This window comes from Suncus etruscus, chromosome 5 (genome assembly GCF_024139225.1).
Source record: "Suncus etruscus isolate mSunEtr1 chromosome 5, mSunEtr1.pri.cur, whole genome shotgun sequence".
In the NCBI taxonomy this organism is placed as follows: Eukaryota; Metazoa; Chordata; class Mammalia; order Eulipotyphla; family Soricidae; genus Suncus; species Suncus etruscus.
In genome coordinates this window covers 82,210,801-82,233,516 of record NC_064852.1, presented here as the reverse complement: position 1 = coordinate 82,233,516, position 22,716 = coordinate 82,210,801, and the positions used below count along the sequence as shown (strand labels likewise).

At 34.2% G+C, this 22,716-nt stretch overlaps 1 protein-coding gene across 3 annotated transcripts in view; it reads left to right on the top strand.

Moving 5' to 3' along the window:
• The window catches only part of COBLL1 (cordon-bleu WH2 repeat protein like 1), a 181,015-nt gene that overhangs the window by 134,582 nt on the left and 23,717 nt on the right, over window positions 1-22,716 (top strand). For 2 of the 3 annotated variants that reach the window (XM_049773782.1, XM_049773781.1), the window contains exons 9-10: window positions 17,728-17,881; window positions 18,366-18,410. In XM_049773782.1, coding sequence (XP_049629739.1) covers window positions 17,728-17,881; window positions 18,366-18,410 — 199 coding nt within the window. Of the gene's footprint in view, window positions 1-17,727; window positions 17,882-18,365; window positions 18,411-19,852; window positions 19,958-22,716 lie in introns of all 3 variants that reach the window. The other variant, XM_049773780.1, reaches the window with a different exon arrangement.

Below are 22,716 nucleotides of genomic sequence, written 5' to 3'. Positions count from 1 at the left end.
TCTTTCTATTCCTTCCTTTACCTATTTTCTAAATAAATCCACGTTCTTAACTTATATTTACTATGTTCTATGAGAGGAAACTTACACTTTTTATTGAATTATTAATCTAGTGATATGATTTACTTTTTTTCTGTTGTTGTTGTTTTATATTGTCTAGGACCACACCCAGTTCTGTACTTTGAGATTATTCCTAGTGTTGTGCTTCAGGATTGCTCCCAGTTCACTTGCTGACTTTGAATAGAGGTGTGAGTTTGCCAACCTGCCTAGCATAATTTAGTCTACAAGCCTAACCCACACTACTTGTGAATAAATTCTTACTTAGAAATGAAGATTTTGAAGATATTATTAAGGTCTAGAAATGAAACTATTCTCAATTTAATGACTGGTATTTTCTGAGGAGACACACAAAAGTAAAGAGTCCATCTGATGACAGCAAATATTTGTCATAGGACAAAGAATGGCAGGAGCCATATGAAGTTGGAAAAAACAAGGAAGAATCTTCTACTGCTTTTTTCAGTAGCTGTTGCTTTTACAATATCTTAATTTCAGATTTCTGGATATTGAACTATGTAGGATAAATCTGTGTTATGCTAGGTCACCTCATTAAAGTAATTTGTAGTGAAAACCCTAGGAAATGAATATATCAATTATGCTAATCCAATATTTCCCAGTTACAATTAGAGCTCAAAATATTTTGATGGGTTACTACCAGGCATCAATTTGACTTAGACTCTTTTTTAAATGCTGGACTAAAAAGTCTAAGGATATCTTTGGTTGTTATTTTTTCCTCTTTCATCCAAATCATGATCAGTTCTTTATCACCTTTCGTAACATTTTGCTATCCCTCTGCCAGTGTTAGGCATAGAGAAACACAAGGCAAAGAGGAGAAAACAGTAGTTCATTTATCTACTCACTGACTCAGAAAATGTGCTCAATAGGCTGTAGTACATGCTTTGCATTTTGAAGAGCCATGTCTTATCTCCAGTGCCACATGATCTCCTGAGCACTGCAAGGGGCAACCCCTAGGTGCCAAGTCAGGAATATCCACAGTTTAGAATTAAATATCTTCAAAAAACATATTTAGAATGTGGCAAGCTGCCACATGCATGTTTTGTAATTGTCACTTCCCTTTTAAGAAACTGGACATCCTTGGGGCCAGAGAGATAGCATGGAGGTAAGGTGCTTGCTTTGCATGCAGAAGGACTGTGGTTCGAATCCCGGCATCCCATAAGGTCCCCCAAGCCTGCCAGGAGCGATTTCTGAGCGCTGCTGGATGTAACCCCCCCCCCAAAAAAGTTGGACATCCAACATCTTCTACATTTTTATCACAATATTAGGGAAAGAGATATTCTGCATTTATTTTATTTTTAGCATATTGTGATGCAATAGACATCACATAAGCTATTCAGTATTTACATCATGGTGATTTAATTGGTATACATTATGAAATAATGCTCACCATAGAGGAAATTGTAGTTATCTCCTCCTTAATTTCCCCTCTTATCCTCTTTTTGTTTTTTGGGGGTGAGGGTAGAAAGAATGTTTAAGTTTTATTTTCAGCATATTTCACTTGTTTTACTGTATTTTCAACTGTATCACATTGCATTCGATCTTTAGCTTAATTCTTTTGGGGGTCTTCCTTTTTTGAGTTATACCTTGTGGTTCATGGGTGCTACTCTCAACTTTATGCTTAGGAGTTCCTCCTGATGGTGTTTACAGTAAATATAATACATGTGAAACCTGCTTATCTGTTTCTCCAGCCAAAAGACCTTAATTTTATCATTTTATCACTGAAAGTTTTTACCTTTTTACCAACTTTTCCATGTAACCTTCTAGTCCATAGCAACCTACCTTTCTACTCTCAGTGAGTTCAGCATTTTTCAGTTTCATATGTGATATTTTCAGTGTTTATCTTTCTCTGTCTTAATTCACATCAAATAATGCCCTCAAGGCACACTTGTGTTGTCCAAATGCCAGGGTGTAGATCAGAGTGCATTATAGTAAGTAGGGCATTTGCTTTGCTCATGCCCAACCGAGGTTCAATCCACAGCATTCCATATGGCCCCTTGAGCCCCAACAAGAGTAATTCCTGAGCACTGCTGTTTGTGGCCCCAAAATATCCCTATTCCCAAAAATGAAATGTTTTTATGATTAAATAAAATTTATTGTGTATATATTCATTAAACACATATGTATGTGTATATCCTCTTTGCCATTTAATCTATTAGTAAATACTTGTTTTTTTAATTATCTTAACTAGTATGAATTATGGCATTAAAAGTGGCAGACATTTCTTTAATATTCTTTTCTTATTTCTTTTGGCTATATACCTGGATGTAAAACTGCTGGATTATATGGTATATCTATTCGTAATTATCTGAGAAGCCACCAACTGTTTTCCTTAGTGATAGTAACAAGTCACAAAAACAACAACAAAGCACAAAATGTCTTGTTATGAAAAGGTCCACATCCTTTTCAAGCACTTTCTTGACTTTTTAATAATAGCCTTTTGATAGGAGTGAAATAATATTTCACTGTGATTTTGATTTGCATTTTTTCCCTAGTAATTGGTGATATGGAGTACCTTTTCATGTACTGCTGACTATCTGTGTGTCTTAGGAGAAAAAATAATCTGTTAACTTTCTCTTCTTCTCAGTTGGAAGAGAGGAGGGTATTAAGCCATGCCCAGCAAAGTTCATTTGCAACTCCATTCTTTTCCAGCCACACTAGGGGCTCTATTAGGTTTTGGGAATTGAACTGGGGACAACTTCATGCAAGCAAACACCGTAACTCTTACAGTTTCTCTCAGGACCTCTCTGCTTATTTTAAAATGGAATCATCCAGTGGTGTTTTTTTATTTTAGTAGAATGAAGCTATACATGGGACCAGGGAGGCATATAAGAAGGTATTTTCTCCCTTTTGATCTTTTTATTTTGTTGTGAGTTAGCTTTACCGTGCTTAAGTGAAATTTTACTTTTAAACTTTGATCCCTCATTCTTTTATGTATACTTCTAACTCTGTCTAGTACATTTAGCTCATTATTGCTTGGTGGAAATCCTGAACATTCAAGTTAAATGAGAATATATGTTACGTTCCTATAGTTTGCAGTACAGACATGTACTGCATGGAATAATTATATCTTTTTTGGTTATAAAATAATGTTTTAATATCCCTATAATTTCATAAAGGAATCCCCCTTTTAAATCCTGAACAATGTTTCATCTTATGAATATAGCATGATATAGGATAAACAACCAATCCTGTGAAATCAACAGTAGGATTATAGATTAAAGTTTACAAGTTTTATTTATTTTCACAACAGAGTAAAGGAATTTTATTCCCTGTCAAAATTTCATAGCGTAGTAGGTGTTTGAAGTAATGAGTAAACATTTATTATAGCTTACATACAAAGAGTAATAGTATTTGCAATAAGAATGTCAGTCACCCAAAAAGTTTTTAAGAATTTCTATAAGTATGTATTGCAGGAGTATCTGTTTTACCAAAGCAGTGTTTACATTTACTTTTGTAGTACTTGGCCCAGGTATTTTTGTGCAAAATTATTTTAAGAACTCTGTTTTTGGGTGATTGTCCTTCCACTGTAACTTTACCTTGTCCTCTTTCTTTGCATCATTGTTCACATAATTAAAAATAAAAATATAAAAAAGAAAATCTATTTTAATTGTAGTAGAGCTAACATGATTAGAATAGTGCTACCATTTATGGTTTTGATGTAGAGTTGCTCTACCTCATCACCTCCACAGTGCTCAAGACCCTTCACCACTATCCTTGTGCCACTCCTACTCTGACTCTTCTTTCCCATCCTTACTGCATAGTAACCATAGTTTTGTAGACAGTTTTGTAGTTTCTTTATTCTTAAGTTGTACAGAAAAGGCAGAATTTTCACAACGTGGTATTAAAAGCTTAAGCACTAACAGTATGAATACTACATAATGATTAAATAAAATAATATTGAAATTCAATAAAATTGAAACTGACTTGGGGCCAGAGCACAGTGGTAGGTTGTTTGCCTTGCAAGCAGCTGACCCAGGATGGACCTGGGTTCAATCTGTGCCATCCCATGTGGTCCCCCTGAGCCAGGAGCAATTTCTGAGTGCATAGCTAGGAGTAACCCCTGAGCATCACTGGGTATGGCCCAAGACAAAACAAATAAAATTTGAACTGAGTGAAAAGTCTGTATATAGTTAAATGAAGATGAGTAGGAAATTTGCAAAGCTTATAAATTTATCAGTGAATTTGACTTATTTGCTTGTTTTGAATTAAAATCTAAGGCAATCGGGCCCGGAGAGATAGCACAGCGCCGTTTGCCTTGCAAGCAGCCGATCCAGGACCAAAGGTGGTTGGTTCAAATCCCGGTGCCCCATATGGTCCCCCGTGCCTGCCAGGAGCTATTTCTGAACAGACAGCCAGGAGTAACCCCTGAGTACCGCCGGGTGTGGCCCAAAAACAAACAAACAAAAAAAAATACAAGGCAGTCATCATTTAGATATTTTATATTAAGTTTCCAAAGTGAGATGTAAGTTCGGTACATACAAAGGATGAATGGCGTCCAATAGATTGTAATGAAGAAATTGTATACTTTGGTGGCAGATGTGATGTGACTGAAATTTTGAAGAGATGTGAAAACTACTCCTGAAAAATACAACCGTATAAATGTGTTGTACCTCAATAAAAAGTTTGTTGTGAATCTAAAAATATTAAAGGCATCATTCTTTATTGTTAGAGAGCTGGGAAAAGAACTGGAGGGAAACAAAATCAACAAAATTATTTTCAGTTCCAAGAATTTTTATGCACACATATTAGTTTTTATTCTTTACACTACAAATAGGCCACAAGGGTGCACTCTTCAACAGAACTACAACAGTATGCTTTTTTTCCATGGTTTTCTTTTTTTTTAACCAAAGCTTCCTTTCATAAAACATAGAGAAAATATAGGAAATAGTTGCATTATTCTAGAAATAGAAAATATCATTTATTCTGGGTGAAGTGACAGAAAATTAAAATTAAGAAGATAAATAACAATAAAACATGACAAACACATTAATAATTAAAATAATTTTATTCATTTTGAGCTTAATTTTAGTGGTTTTTTTTTTCTTTTAGATTTTTATTGAAACATGTTAAACAGGCTACTAATAAATAATTGTACCTATACTTTAAAAGAATTTTTGTGAACACATCTATTTTTGTAACTTTTGGCTACCTATGCCTGATAATTTACTTCATTGTTCAAAGGCATTTCTCAATATTCACAAATTAAGGTGATTGGGAAATGAAATTATAATTTAACTAAAAATATTCACATAAAGGCTGTTGATTTTTGAGCTTATTTTTGCAGCCAATTTTGCAGTTTCCAAAGAGGATTCAATGAAGATCCAAGTTAGTAAAAGAAATTATCACTGAGGAGAACATTTCTACATTGAAATTTCAACTAATAAAAGATTATATTTTAAAGAATACAGTTTACTGTCATTGTTATAATATTATAGTTTTTGTGTGTCCCTAAATTTATTTGTACCTTTCACATTCAAGCTTTGTGTTATTTTCCATGTAAATGTAAACATACTACATTCTATGGAAAAAGTTTTTTTGAAAAGAAAGCTTTGGAATTAGAAAATTTTTAGAATTTTCTTTGGTGCTTTTTTTTGGTATCACACCCAGCTTTGCTCAGGTGGCTGCTTCTTGCTTGTTATCCGAGATTGTGGGGAACTATGATGTACCTGCTATTGAATCTAGGTCCTTCTCAAACAAAAATACGTTCTTAGCCCTCTGAGCTTTCCTCCTTGTTGCCTTTTAGACATTCTGTGAATATGATTTCCTTAATGATTTAAAATGTCCATTTTATAACATAAGTAATAATGGTATTGTGTTATTATTATAAGAACCATACTATACTAGACTGTACAAAGTATGTAATTATTCATAATAAGGTTAAAAATATTGGTTATCTACAAAAAGATGGTCCAATTGGACCTGGTACAGGTCATTCTTAGTTTGAATCTATGGTGCCACATATGAGTACCAGTGGGTTCAGACCTGAACAAAGAGCCAGAAATAGCCCCTGAACATAGCTGGGTGTGGCCACCACATATACTAAATCCCAACCTCCCATTAAAAAAAAATGTTGTTGTTGTTGTTTTTTCATACGTGACTAAAGGGCAAAAGAAGCCAGGAATCAAATGACATTGACTTAAGTTGACTAAGATTTGAATAAATGTCTAAGGTGACTTAGAAGTCCTGAATTTAAACTGAGAAATCCAATATCTAGTGCTTTATATCTAGTACTATATCTGTGGATCATTTATTAGGGCAAAACACATTTCATAAAGTCAGTGGCCAAATGATATCTTAGTATTAACAAACCTTTAAGAGATAGAAAAGTTAAAGACAATTGGGAAATCTTCACCCATAGAATTTCCAAAACTTCTGTAAATGTGATAACAAGATAGGTCATTCTTGCTTATTTGATGTGATTTTTATGATTGGAATTATATGTGCATATAAGAGCAAGCAGTTTTCTTAGGCTACGAGGATGATATTTCACTTTCTTTAGGATATTGACTTTTGGCTAGTAGGAGAGTAAGGAATGAACTTGATTGGGTATTTCATTTGGTTTCATTTTGCATCTGCTGCTGACAAGCACTCACGTATTGAGAAATTGAAATACTTTGCCATCTAGTATTATGCAAGTGAAATCTAATACCTAGAATGTCATTTTTTTAGCAACCAATTTAATTGGTTTTTAAAAAATGTTTCATCTTTTACCCAGTTTTATCTTTTAATTTTTATTCTGGGTTTGAAGCAGATAGGATAAATTGCCACATGTTTTGAAATGTGCAAGTCTATATAGTTGGTCCTAGTTTTCCTTAATGAATCATTAGTTATTTTATGCAATCATTGATATTATTTTAGTAGAGGATGTATTCTAAACTTTATTAAATATATCAGGGTTTTTTCTTCAGATTATCATATAACCCTTGATCAGTCACTCAACTCTCTACATACTATTTTTTTTTATAGAAAGTGGACCATACACAGAATTCTACAATTGCTTAGGAACAGTGGTTGCCATGGCATTTTCAATTTGATATACGGAATACAGCTGTCTGTACTTCCAAAAATATGACTTGTTTCATTCAGTAGAGAAATACACTAGCACAATATATTTAATCTTATTTCCTTATTAAGTCTTTCCCAGATATGATATACTTTGCCAATGTAGTTTCATCAGACATTCAAAGGGTCATAATCACAGTAATAAAAATAAAACTAATGCTTGTATACTACTTCTTAATGTTTCAGAGAAGGTTCGAAGCACATTATTTACTTAATAGTCTCAAAACCCTTCTGAGTCCTTTTAGAACTTTACTAGCTCAACCTCTGATCTAAATGTAAAAAATTTATGCATTATAAAATTTTTAAAGGGACCAGAGAGATAGTATCAGCCAACATATTAGATCCCCTGTACCTCTAGAAGCAACCTTTGAGCTGAGCTGGGAATGGCAAGCCACTAACCATCTTTAGGTAGGCCCCCCAAAAAACAAAACCAAGTTAGACTAAACACACTAAAGGGGGCTAAGAGACAGTATAGTATAAAATGTATTTACCTTGGATGCATACAGCCACTTCCATTTTGATCCTACACTATTTGTTTCCCCAAGCACTGTCAGGGTCACTCTTGAATAGTCAAGGATAGATCCTAAGCACCATTGAATATGGCTCAACAGCAGTCTCCCTTCCCAAATACATAGTGTGGTTAAAACTTAGAATAATAGACCATTCATAGCATTTGTATATTTGTATATTGTATATTTCTTTAACAGTATACAATAGTTATTTTTCTTTAAAGTTGCATAATGACTTGACAAAACAGCATTGAAAAGAATCAGTATTAGAAGTCTTCTTTACCAGTTCTTATCCTGTGAACCATATGTAACTTTTCTGTTACTGTGATACCTGAGACCTTATCAATGGTTCTAGTTACCAATATGTATAAATTCAGTTAATCCAGTAGAATTTGAAATTCTCCAGCTAACCTCAGAAACCCTCTCCTGATCATCATGACTGCAGAGAGACACAGTGTCACTGTCCTCTTACTATTACTACTTAAAAGATCCTATTTATTACTACATTTTTAGCATCCATAATGTACTATTGAGTTAGGCCTCACTGTTAGGCCTAACTGTTATTGAAATTACCACATGTAAAACCTGATTATGTACTAACTCAGAATACTGCAGTACTGATAAAAATCAAAACATATTGCCTCAGAAAGAACAATGATATAACTCTTGCATATATTTTTTCTGGCTTGCATATATATGGACTAGAAAGGAAGCATACTGTGGCAGAAGAAGACCTTTATTTGTATAGCTAAAAGATAGTCTTAGATCTGCCAATGTATTTATTCTAGTCTGTCTTCTAACTTGATTAATCCTTTATTTTGTTATTGCTATTGTTGGTTGTTTTTGTTGTTGCTGTTTTCGGATACTCCAGTCAGTGCTCAGGGTTTATTCCTGACTCTGCTCAGTGATCACTCTTGATGGTTCCATGAGACAGAAGGATCCAACCCATGTGTGCGCATGTAAAGCAAATGTTTTAGCCACTGTACTATCTGATATGATGTGACTTTTCTTAATTTCTCACTTAATATCACGTGGGTATGCAAAGACTTTTAGTGCAAACCATGAGGATCTTAGAGCATGTTTGTGTAGATTAAAAAAAATAGAACAGGGGCTAGATGTAGCACAGGGATAGGACTTGCACAGTCAAGGCTGGATAATTATTACGTGGGTTGAAGAACTTACCTGGCATGCCGCTGACCCTGGTTCAATCTCACATTACATATGCTTGCCTAAGCACAGTCAGGAATGATTCCTAAGCACAGAGAGGAATAAGTCCTGAGAACTGTCATATGTGGCCGCAAAAGAAACATGAAAAGGAGTTTAAAAGTTTTGTGTGACCTTCCTTCAAATGAAAGTTAATTCAGATATAATTTATATCAAGTTATAGAAAATTAATGTTTGTTTTAATATATAATTGTGTCATTTGTTGAAAATGAAAATATGTGATTCTGTATCCTAAAATTTATGTATACTATGTTACATATTAATGCTTATAAAATATATATTTTAGTACCATTTTCTAATTTAGGACCATATGCACTTGAAGAATATACCTTACCACTTTTCCCAGCTTATATGCCTATACTTTGAGGCAATTTTTAAGGAGCTATTTAGGTTCTTTACTTTAATCACAACCATTTCCATATATACAGATGATATACAGAAGATGAAGTTTTGAGGAATAAACCCAAATATATCTCTATTGTTTGAGCAGTTTTACTTTTGTTTGCTTCTGTGGTGCCATGGATTGAATTCAAAGCATGCAATTTACTGCTGAGCTGCATCACTACAAGAAAATCAAAACAACATTGAAATATCCTTTCATGCCTGTAAGAATGGCACATATCAAAAAGTCTGTATTGAATCCTCATTCACTTCTGGTGGGGTTAGCCAATATATGTGAAAATCTATTATAAATGCTCTCTCAAACTTTGATAGAAACATTTATCATCTATTAAGTTTCATCCCATTAATTTTTTTGAATGCTGCTTTATTTTTAGATTTGTAGTCTATTAACTCTTACCCAGTGTATACTGATTTCATTAATCCACATTTTGTAGTTCAATCAGTGATCTGATAACTAGTACAAAGACAGTGTCACTATGTCTGTTGAATGCCACTCAAATCTCTTTTCCTAACCTAATATAGTTTCATTTCTTACTGGTGGATTCTGATCTGGATGTAATTCTAGACTATTACTGTCTGCCATGATTTCAAGTTGACCTTCATATTTATTAGTATATTCTCTTTCTCAGTGCAGTGTATTTCTCTTCATGGACCAGAAAACTTAGTGATGTAGTATTTGTGTAGGTGCTCTTTTCACTTATTGCAGATGAACTTAGTGAGTCAAAGGTAAATAATTGAAAATTAATAGGCATGAGCCCAGCATTTTGTTGTTGTTGTTGTTGTTGTTGTTGCTTTCTGGGCCAAAATTAGTGACACTCTGGTTACTCCTGGCTATGCGCTCACAAATCACTCCTGGCTTGGGAGACTATATGGGATGCCAGGGGATGGAACCACGGTCCATTCTAAACTAGTGCATGCAAGGCAAATGCCCTACCACTTGCACCACCACTCTGGCCCAAGCCCAGCATTTTTTATAGTTATCAAAAAAATCCTTTTAAACCATTTAGACACAAAAATAATTTTGTCTCAACTCCTTTTAGTTTTTTAGTTTTCATTTGTTCACAAGAAAACTGTGTGTTCAAATCTAAAAATATTCTGTAGAATTCTTTGATTTTTCTGCCTTGATATTAAGCTTATTATTTTTGTTCTTACACTTAACCAACTTCATTTTTTATTGAAGTAATATTACATTATAGTATTATGTCCCCAGTGAACTTATTGAAAATCAATGTTTTATATACTGTATTATGTAGTACACATAAATTACTCACTAGAATTTAATACATATATGTTAAATAATTAATTTTATTTTGACTTAATTTCACTTCTGATATATACTCCAGAGGTGATAAGGACTTATTACTAGCTTTGTGCTCAATGGTAATTTTGGGGGGCCAGAGAGATAGCATGGAGGTAGGGCATTTGCCTCGCATGAAGAAGGACGGTGGTTCGAATCACGGCATCCCAGATGGTCTACCGAGCCTGCCAGGAGCAATTTCTGAGTGTAGAGTCAGGAGTAACCCCTGAGCGCTGCCGCGTGTGACCCCCCCCCCCCAAAACAAAGGTAATTTTTGCCAGTATTGAGGGGATTATATGTGGTGTCAGGATTGAACCTAGGTCAGCTACATGCAAGACAAGTGTCTTTCTTTATTACCTCTCTAGTTCCTGCTGCTTTTTTTTTTTTTTTTTCTTTAGCACATTTAGTGCTAAAGTGCTGAGTTTGGAGTGGTAATGGGATTAATCTCTGGGTCTCACACATTAGGTGTGTGTTCTACTAGCCTTGCTATTGGGACTTAACATTGATTAAAACTTACCACCACTGTCACTGAAGAGAAAATACAGACTAAATTTATATGTATGGTCTACACTATTCTCTATATTATACAAGCCATTTGTTTTTTCATTTATAAAGCTATTTTACATAATTTTTTCATGAATGTGCTTGGCTATCTAGTATTTATGAACATATACTGTACACAGTATTAAGCATTTTACAAATGTTATTTCATATAAATATCCAGGTCCTTTTGAGGTATGAATTGTTAACTTTTCTTACTTTTTTTTTGTAAAGTGGTTTTACTTAAGAAGTATGGGAGAAGAGAGAGAGGAGAGAATGTTCCATAAAGTAAAGGAAATTATGTACTCCTAGCTGGAATGCAAGTAACTCTAGAATGGAGAGCTCCTTGATATATAAAATTTTCTCATTTTATATATAGATGAAGAGACGGAAGGTTGCAGAGATAATAAAATCCAGGCTTCCTGACTCTTGGCATTGTCTTCAGAGTTTATTTGTATGGTAACCATTATACTGGGATGCCTTCCAACTTGTAAACTTTCTGGAAGCCTCTCTTCAGTAAGACATATTCACACTCATAAATAAATACTGGAAAGCTTAACTCTTAACTTAGGCAATAGGAGACTTTTAAGAACATAATTCTAAAGTGTATAATCATAAAAGATGGTGGGCCATAGAAATAGTACAGTCATTGAGGCAATTTATTTGCCTGTAGCCAGTCTAGTTTAATCACTAACAAAGAATGTATTTTCCTGAGCACTCTCTGGTATTGCTACTGAGCACTGAAGCAGGAGCTTGAGTTCTGTTGAGTATGGCCTACTATTAACACCAATAAAAAAATTATGTCCTAAAGCCTTATCCATAGTAGGAAGCTTGCCACAAAAAGTGGGGGAATGCAGTTAGTACACAGCAGGGACCACTATGACAATGATAGTTAGAAATGATCATTCTGGATAAGAACAGAGTACTGAAATAGGTAAAGTGATATGCATTTTATCCCTTTAGTTAACAATATTGCAAACCACAGTGTCTAAAATGTAAAAATAAAAGACTAAGAGTAAGAGAGGGTGAAAAAGAAAGACAGACAGAAGGAGAGAAAGAAAAAGAGAGAAAGAAATGTTTTCCATAAATGCAGGCATGGGAGAGTGTATGGGAAAGGGCAGGAGGGAAACTGGGAATATTGGTGGCAGATAATGTGCACTGGTAAAGGGATGCATATTGGATACTACATGATTGAAACTCAGTCATGAACAACTTTATAAGTGCATCTCAGTGATTCAATTAAAATATTAACTATTTTAGGGGCTGGAGAGATAGCACAGCGGTGTTTGCCTTGCAAGCACCTGACCCAGGACCTAAGGTGGTTGGTTCGAATCCCAATGTCCCATATGGTCCCCCGTGCCTGCCAGGAGCTATTTCTGAGCAGACAGCCAGGAGTAACCTCTGAGCACCGCCGGGTGTGGCCCAAAAACCAAAACAAAACAAAACTATTAACTATTTTAAATTATAATTAACCTACTAAATAAAAATTACAAAATCTGCTGTCTTTAAACAATTATTTCCATGTATTGTAATTTAGAATAGTATAATTTTATTTAGAAACTTAAAGTAATAAAACCTTAAGAATGATCTGTATATTTTTTAGAAAATAGATTCAGTAATGGAGCTCATATCTGAGCATTAGGGTCCTTTCTAAACCTTTTACTCCCTTTATTTTTTAGCATATTGGATGGGAATTAATGGTGTATATACCTAAATGCTGTGTGATAGTACAGTGATTTTTGATAGTAAGAATCAGCACCTGTCTGGATACTAATTTCTTAATAACTATTGTTCTTCATTAATCAATGAAGAATAACATTGTTATTCATCACCACAGTGACAGACTCGTAGTTTTCAACATTTAGGGGTCCTCAAACTTTTTAAACAGGGGGCACACTGCATATATCTTATTTTGCAATAAAGAAACAAAACAGATACAAATACAATATGTGGCCTGTGGGCCATAGTTTGAGGACCACTGTCTGGGCCATCATTAGCCTCTGAACTCATTGTTGAAAACCAATGGTTAGTGAGTCTTCGTTCTAATGTTAGTCATCCTACTTTGGGTAGAAGCTATCCAGTTCTGTGCGCTAGATGAATATATTAGGTACTTAGTCTAAGTACACACTGATTTATCTTTTAGCTGTAGAATATTTTACATCAAGAATTCTCAATTGACCTTTTCTTTTTTATGGTAGGCTTTTGCCCAGTAGGAGAATATTCCCATTGGATATAGAACATCTTTTCTTCAAGAAATAGGAATTCTTCCACTTTAGTTTTATTTTTATTTATGCACTTATATTTTTATCTTATTTATTTGTTTATATCACATGTTTACAATAGGTTAACATGTATGGTTTGGGTATACATAGTTAATATACCTCACTGCCACCAAAGGGCCCAAGACCCTCCTTTTGTTTCCTTATGTTACTTCCTGGCTACCTGTTCATTCCTCCTACTAACTCTCCCTAGTGCTTAGTAATCTTAATTCTATAATCCAGAACCAACTGTTTGTTATAGTTCAAGATGATTTATCCCCTTGTTTTGTTTCTCTATATACCACAGATTGACAAGGTCACTGGTATTTGTTATTCCTGCTCAGTTTTATGTCACTTAAACTTATGACCCCAGTTCCATCCAGGTTGCAATGTACTGCATGATTTAATCCTTTACTTGCAAAGTATTCTGTTGTATACATGTATCACAGCCATATACTTTATCTGGCATTTGGGTTATTTCCATATCTTGTCTATTCCATATCACAGCAATGAACACACAAGTTCATATACCTTTTTTTTTTTAATATAATTTTTATTTTGATCATAGTGGCTTACATATTGTTGACAATAATATTTTAGGTACATATTTACATAAAATCAGGGGGGCTTCCCATCCCCAAATTGTCCTCCCTAACCCTCCGTTTTTGTCCTACCTCCCATTTCCTCTTCCCTCACCCTCAGGGCGGTTAGAATATATGGTCCCCTCTGTATCTAACCTACTACTTAGTAGTCTTGCATCAGTTTGGTCTTGCTGCCTCCCTTATTTCCCCCTGTAAGTGGGGGCAGGGCTAGCTAGTTCAAGTTACGTGGTTTTGCCTGAAAAAGAGAAAGTAAATAATCTGGGGTAAGGGTCTAATACCCCGAAAATGGGAAAAATCCTTCTAGAGGTTCTCATCATCAATTTGGGAAGTGAATGAGAACAAGAAGGTGAAACACTCCACCAGTACCAAAGGAAGTGTCAAATATCCAGTGAGGATTCCGGTTATATCGATAGGCACCACAAAAAACAGATAAAAAAATATTAAAAAAATAAGAAACAATCAAACAAAAAAGAAAAAACAACAACAACAACAAAAAACAAACAAACAAAAAAAAAAACAAAAAAAAACACGCCGTGGTCTTGAAATAAGAAACATGGCGTAGCACAAAACGAAAGAAGAGAAAGGAAGAGAGAAAAAAAAAAATAAGACTAATTGGGGACAATAATTTCAATAATCACATCCAAACAGAGAAATCGACCAAAATAGCTAGGTAAATAAAAATAATAATAACGATAATAAATGAAGGTAAGATATATATACCTTTTTGAATTAATAATTTTTATTAATTTTAATAATTTTAATATTTGGGACTTTATGCTAGGTAATGGATTCACTGGGTTATATGGGATATCTGCTGTTACTTCTCTGAGAAATCTCCATACTGTTTTCTGTGTTGGCTGAACCAGGCAACATTCCTACCAATAGCAAAGCAAGATCCTTTTTCCACATTCCCATCAATATAAGTTGTTTCCCATCTTTTTGATATTAGCCATTCTCATTGCTGTGAGTTGATACCTTATTGTCATTTTGATTTGCATTTCCCTGACAATAAATGACAATAATGACTGACTTTTTCATATGCCAACTAGCTTTCTGTATTTCTCTTTGTGGAAGTGATTTTCCTCTCTTCTTATTTATGGGTTTATTAGGGGTTTTTTGATGCTGAATGTTGTAAGTGCTTTATACATCTTTATCTAATGCATTATCTAACATTATCTAATGCATTGTGTGGAAATATTTTCTCCCATGCAAGTTATTTGTTTTATCCATACTTTCTTTTTCCATGTAAGAATATTTTTCCTACTTTTATATAATCTCATTTGGTAAGGCCTGTAACTTCTAAACATTTATTATAGTTGGAGAAATTCATATTGTGATTAATTTTGTCAGGCAAAAGAACAGCATAATACATAACGGCATATGAGAATTTAAAGGGAAAAATGGGGGTTGACCATATGCTTCATGAAAGCAATCAGTCAGAACACTAAAAACAAGGCTTTTGCATCAAATAAAAATGAAAAATAAATGCTTTTATTATTTTATGTGGTTAGCAATTACTTATTACCTACATACTGGGTCCTTACTGAGAAAATGGACCTGTGAGAGTAATAAAATGTGCCTCAGCAAGGCTCCACACAGTAAACTCATCAAGAAAAAGAAATTGAATAGCATCTTCTGTGGATTTTAATGATTTAAAATTTTTTTTAAGTTTTTGGGCTACAATAGGCTATTGTCAAGGCTTACTTCTAACTCTGCTCAGGATTCACTTCTGGCAATGGGACCGCATACAGTGTATGGGATTGACCCTGAGTGGGCAACATGCAAGGCAAGTACTAAGTGTACTATCTTTCTAGCTCCACATTAATAGTTTTAAAAAGTGGTTGTTCTAGGGGCCAGGGAAGTAACTTAGCAAGTCAAATTACATTTCTTGTAAGCAGGAGGCCTAGGTGTGATTCCCATTAGTGCACAGTTTACCCAAACATTGTTGGGAATGACTCCTAAACAGAGCTGGGAATAGTCTCTAAAGACTAATAGGTCTCTACCTATTAGTCACAGCCTCTACCACTGTATGTATATATATATATATATATATATATATATACATATATATGTATGTATGTATATAAAATATATGTATATATAAAATAAAGTTCCACATTTTTTGAGAATTGTTTTCAGAAAGATAATTATTTTTGCCTTCTAACTACCTTTATATTTTTTACTCTTATAAGATAGTAAAAGTTTCTGAATACAAAATACCTATTATCAATTATAAGGCTTTTATTTAAAATATATATGCTGCAGATATAATATAGAGGTTAAAGTCCCTCCCATTCTTGTATCCGGCCCTGGGTATGGAAACTTGATGTAGAGTGTTGCAAGGGAGGAAATGACAGTAACTCCAAAGTTTCTTATATAAACATATTGAAAAAATAACTTTCTCCCTTTTTTACTTCTTAGTGTTTTTATTGTCCTCCCTCCTCCTTCTTTTGGTGTTATAATGCCCATGGTTTCACACACTTGATTGCTGTGTTCATAACTTGGTAATAGTGTTTACACACTTTGTTCTGGTGTATCAACTGTAGTTCCAGACAGTGTTTGGTTGCAGTTCACCAGAGATTATATACTTTTTGTGGTGTTTGATTTGTGCTTGTACATGTGATGTGGTGCCCTGGACCAAATTCATTGCCCCAGACTTGTATGGTTCTTCTGTGAAGCCACATCCCTGACTTAAGAATAACTTCCTCTTCATTGAAATAGGGATGATGTGAGAACAGGATTATCTCTGATGGAATGGAAATAATAAACAATAAAGATAATAGTTTAGTTTATGCTAAATTTGAAATATATTTAAAGACAAGGGAACATCAAATGAGGTCTAGGATTAAGATGCAAACTTGGAATTTATCAGTGTGTAAATATTGTATAAAATCAAGAAAACTGAAGTGATTGCTCTCAACATAGATATCAAAGAGAATATGATTAAAGACTGAGGAGAAAAGCAAGCAACAAAGAAAACACAGTTTTATCGATCTCTATAGTGTTGGGAAGTAAGAGACAATTTTTTAAGAGAAAAAAGACAATCAAGTCTGTTTGATATTGCTAAAATGTCAAAAAAAATGGTTGTAAAAAGTAACTGTTGATTTAGTCATAGTAGAAATCATTGATTGGACAAGTTCAAGTGGGGGACCAGAAATTGGAGACAAAAATCATGAATAAATCATTTAAGTTTTTGGCAGTAAATGAAAAGAGTGAGAGGACATGGCAGTGGAGCAGAAAGCACTGCCAGTCTTCTGAGACAGGACTGCTTTGGGGCTGGCTGGAAGTCACATGTTCTGCCTATGTGCATTATTTGTGTCTAGATTTAAAGACCTCAGTGATCTTGCCTGGGAACAATACACAGATTCCTGAAATGTTTGTCACTTATACATAAGCAATGAAAGTAGAGGATTAATCAAGTCAGCTGCCTTAATGCATACCTATTCTTCCCTCTTATATCTCCAATTTACTTCCAATATTTTTTCAAATTTAGTTTTTAATTATGTTTTAACTATGTTCTACATTATAATTAATTTTTTAACTGTTAGTTGCCTAGTCCAAGTTTCTTGAAGAGCAAGAACATTTTGTTCTTATTTCTATATCCATCCATTACAGAACTCCTAGCACATAGTCCGCAGCTCATTAATGTTTCTTGAATGAGTGACATTCCATATTAGCATTATTATGTGTTTCTGTGAAGATCAGTGTTTCAGTTTTTCTGTTAACTTCCAAATGAAGACTAGAAATTTTGCTTTCCATAGAATCCCTGCGGAACCGACCTAGTCAGGACAGGTTCCCTGCAGCTCAGCAGCACCTCTGTTGGGAATTCTTCTTTGAAAAGGACTAAGCGTAAAGCACCTTCCCCACCTTCAAAGATATCCCTACATCAAAGTGATGAAAGCATTCAGGATTCTGGTATGTTACTTTTGCTATTAACATTACATTGTGGTTCATAGAAATGTAATAGAAGTGATACTATACATAAATCATATACTTTCCTTAAAGATGTTAATTAAATTTAGGTATTGTGTTATTCTTTATACTTTGTCCTTGATTGGTTTCACTGTCTTTTTTAACTGTTTATGAAAAAAAAAAACAAGATAAAGTGGGAAATTTGTCTAGCTCCATTATTCTACAATTAGCATATTACAATTTATCAATTAACTTAAAAAATCATTTTTTGACATTGACTCCCTATAAGAATGAGAATTTAAGTGGGTTTTAGTTGCATTTCAGCTAGATATCAATATGGTTTCAAAACATGGTTCAGAATATCTTGTGAATTTAATAAAAAAATAACCAAGTTAAGCTACTAAAAATTGTTATGTTTTAAATGTGACCTGTAATCTGTGCTGTATCTTCAGCACTTTCCACACAAAGCCTCTGGTTTCTCTTGCAGATGGTTTTTCAGAAACAAACTCAACTGAAGTTCTATCAAGTCCAGGTATGACAGTTTCATACTATTCTACATCTCTTAATTACTCCTTAAATTTCCATGGAAATTAATTACTTAAAACTTTATGAAGTTAAAGTATGAATCCAGTTATAATGTGCTAGCTATGAAAGATACACAAATGTTTCAACTACATTTCACAAATTTTGCATCAGGAAAAGAAAATGTTTTTTCTCCTGTTTTTAGAGCATGAAATGAGCAGAACTCAAATTCTAAGTTCTGCTATGGGACCATGGGAATTTTTCTAGAGATTTCCTGGTATTCTTTATGCAATGTCAGTTTCCTTTTTCAGTCTTCTCATAAGTGCATCTCAGGAATGAAACTTGGTTCACTAAGGACAAAATTTAACTTATGAAGCACCATTTTTTGTTCAGCTGTCTTAGGTATGAGCTGAACATACATAGTCCTAGCCTAATAAAAAAATTTGTTATAAATGTTTTATATGATCTCAGGCTTTTTACCCAAATAAATGAAATCCCAGTGGCAAAAAAAATAATGCATCTGATACTGCTTTCTAAAATTCTCAATAAGTCCTAGGTAGCTTTGATAAAAATAACTATAATAAAATTCCTTTATTCTTAGGCAATTTAAGGTTAGATATAAGTGAACATGACAGACTAATAATGTTGAATCAAAAATCGAATATTACTATGTCAAACTTTACAAAAGGGATAATTTAATAGGTATAAAAATTGCTTATATAAAACTCAACTTTTGAGTGGGGAGGAATGCTTAGGAGTGTCTGGGTTCCTCCTGGCAATATTTGGATAACTAGACTGGATGATGCAATGGTGGAGTCTGATGATGTGATATTACTTAGGTCCACTAAATATTGTTGGGAGAAACTAGCACTACTATGGCCATGTATGCAGGTCATGCAATGCCAGGGTTCAAACTGCACAAGCAAGACACTGGTTGTTGAGCTATTTCCCTAGTTCCAACTATACTTTAATAATTCATATTTATAAACAGAAAAAATAATTTAAAGGTATCCGAATGCTTACTAATAAAAAGACTCATATATCTACAGGCATCCACATCTTTTAGTACTGAATGATATTTAGAAATTTGAGTGTTTGAAGATATAAGAATTATTTACTCTGATAAAAATATTTATATTCATAACTAGTAATCTTTTTCTTATTACTCTTTAGAATAGTACCCATGGTGCCATTTTATTTTATAAATTAAATTTATTAAATAATATAAAAATAAGCAAAATTATAAGATAGTGGTGTATAAGGACAAAAGTATGGCTGATGATTTAAACTGCATGATGGCTACTTCTTTTCACCTTCCCTTTCACCCTTTCTTCCTGATAATACATAAAAATCTGTGAACTAACATCTGAATTCTTCAAAAATGCTTCTTGTTTTTACTTGCTGTCATCTTGTTATCTAAGTGCTATTTCCAGACTTTTACTTCCTTAACAGATGCCTCCCTTGGCCCTGGGCTACCCAGTCATGAACTGTGCCCTGTGCCCAAAGAAGTCTCTCAGTGTTCTGGATTGCCCAAGACAGCTGTAGCCACATTGAAATGTAGGAGGCCAGGTCTTTCCTGCCTGGGAAGATTAATGCAGATTATGATGGTCATTGTTTATAGATTTGATTTTTTATATGAAAGTTATCATAAAAGAGTAATTTTCCTTTTCATTTGAAATTGTATACAATTGAAGTAATTGACTTAGAGTGTAATTTATGGCTAGTCATGTAGATGAATAGGATAGAATTAATAAATATAAAAAATCAGGAGCCATAGAAATAGCCAGCAGGTAGGATGTTTAGGTTGCATGAAGACAACCCATTTGATCCTTGCACCCCCTATGTTCCACTGAGCACAGCTGTGTGTGGCCCAAAAACAAAACAAAAATGTAAAAAGATTAGAAATATGGAAGCATGGGTAAAAAGATTTCAACTCCTTTTCTATATGGCTTTCTTTTTTTCATCAACATTGCTTGAATTTTATTATTTTTATGTATAACTATATAAAAATAAAATAATTATGTTTTATTGAACTATTATATAAGTATAGCATATGTTTTATTTTTTTTTATATTGTGAGTTTTTCTTTTAAATATTGCAACTCTTTTGTTTCCAGATGGCAAAACTTGTGGTTAGAAATATTTGGATGTTGGGCCGGAGAGATAGCATGGAGGTAGGGCGTTTGCCTTGCATGCTGAAGGATGGTGGTTCAAATCCCGGCATCTCATATGGTCCCCCGAGCCTGCCAGGAGCAATTTCTGAACATTGAGCCAGGAGTAACCCCAGAGCACTGCCTGGTGTGACCCAAGAACCAAAAGAAAAAAGAAAAGAGAGAGAGAAAAAGAAAGAAAGGAAGGGAGGGAGGAAGGAAGGAAGGAGGGAGAGAGGAAGGGAGGAAGGAAGGAAGGAAGGAGGGAGGTAGGTAGGAAGGAAGGAAAGAAGGAGGGAGAGAGGGAGGGAGGAAGGAAGGAAGGAAGGAAGGAAGGAAGGAAGGAAGGAAGGAAGGAAGGAAGGAAGGAAGGAAGGAAGGAAGGAAGGAAGTAAGTAGGGAGGGAGGGAGAGAGGGAGGAAGGAAGGAGAGAGGAAGAAGGAAGGAAGGAAGGAAAGAAAGAAAGAAAGAAAGAAAGAAAGAAAGAAAGAAAGAAAGAAAGAAAGAAAGAAAGAAAGAAAGAAAGAAAGAAAGAAAGAAAGAAAGAAAGAAAGAAAGAAAGAAAGAGAAAGAAGGAAGTAAGGAAGGAAGGAAGGAAGGAAGGAAGGAATGAAGGAAGGAAAGAAAGAAAGAAAGAAAGAAAGAAAGAAAGAAAGAAAGAAAGAAAGAAAGAAAGAAAGAAAGAAAGAAAGAAAGAAAGAAAGAAAGAAAGAAAGGAGGGAGGGAGAGAGAGAGGAAAAGAAAGAAAGAAAGAAAGAAAGAAAGAAAGAAAGAAAGAAAGAAAGAAAGAAAGAAAGAAAGAAAGAAAGAAAGAAAGAAAGAAAGAAAGAAAGAAAGAAAGAAAGAAAGAAAGAAAGAAAGAAAGAAAGAAAGAGAGAGAGAGAAGAAAGAGAAGAAAGAGAAGAAAAGATAAGATTTGGATGTTGCATTTAATTTTTATTTTTTTAACTGATGCAGAGTCCTTATCAAGTCAAACAAGTTACTTAAAATTAGTAGGGGCCAGAGAGATAGCATGGAGGTAAGATGTTTGCCTTGCATGCAGAAGGTCGGTGGTTCAAATCCCAAAATCCCATATGGTCCCCTGAGCCTGCCAGGAGCAATTTCTGAGCATAGAGCCCCGAGTAACCCCTGAGCGCTGCTGGGTGTGACCCAAAAAAAATTAGTATACTGTCACATTGCTTATAGTAATACGAAATTATTTCCATAGCCAGTTAATATTTGTTAAAATTCTTGAATTACTTATGACAGGCATGAGAGAAATGGAAAGAGTGATCAGTAATTTGTTACATGTCATCTCAATTTCATATCCCTAATAGTATGTACCAAGAATGCATATAAAACTTTGTGACTAGATCATTCTTTTTTCTCAGTAAAGTTTTAAAAATATAAATATGTATTCACTACATAGAAATAATATGCTATTAGGCACAATATCATAATGACTATCCTACATATAGTAACAGTATTTTCCTAAGTGTGGTTAGTTACTTAAATTCAGGTCATTTCATACCTTTTTTAATCTTGAGCAAAAAATACCTTTCTTACATTTATTAAACAGCACATTTTTCATTATGACTACAGAAAAATTAAAGACATATTTCAAGTATTTTTGTTTAAATTATTGTGTTATTGTTTGATTTGGGGCTACACCTAGTGGCACCCAGGGCTAATCTCCTGGCTCTGTGCTCAGGGATAATTCCTGATGATTCAGGGAATGATGTGGGTACTGAGGATTAAACTTCAGTTGTTTGCATTGAAGGCAAGAACTCTACCTGCTGTACTATTTCTTTAACCCCCCTTTCTTCAAATATAATAACTTGTTGAATTCATGTTCTGATCACTGTAAATACATTATATGCCATACTGTTTCTGCTCTATTGTAATAATATTAAACTTTATTAAGTTCATATTGTATAGATGGAAGTGTTGAATTACATTTAAATATTTGTGTGCTTTTTTTTTTTAGTTGTGGTTTTGGTTTCTGGGCACATCTGTAGGTTTCTCCCAGGACTGACTCCTTGTTCTATATGCAAGTGTATTGGGATCACTTTTCACTGTACTCAGAGGACCATCTGCCATGCCATGTGTAGAAATTGAGTCAGCTGTATGCAAGACAAGTGCCTAACCACTGTACTATATCTCTGGCCCCCAGAACCCATTCTTTGCT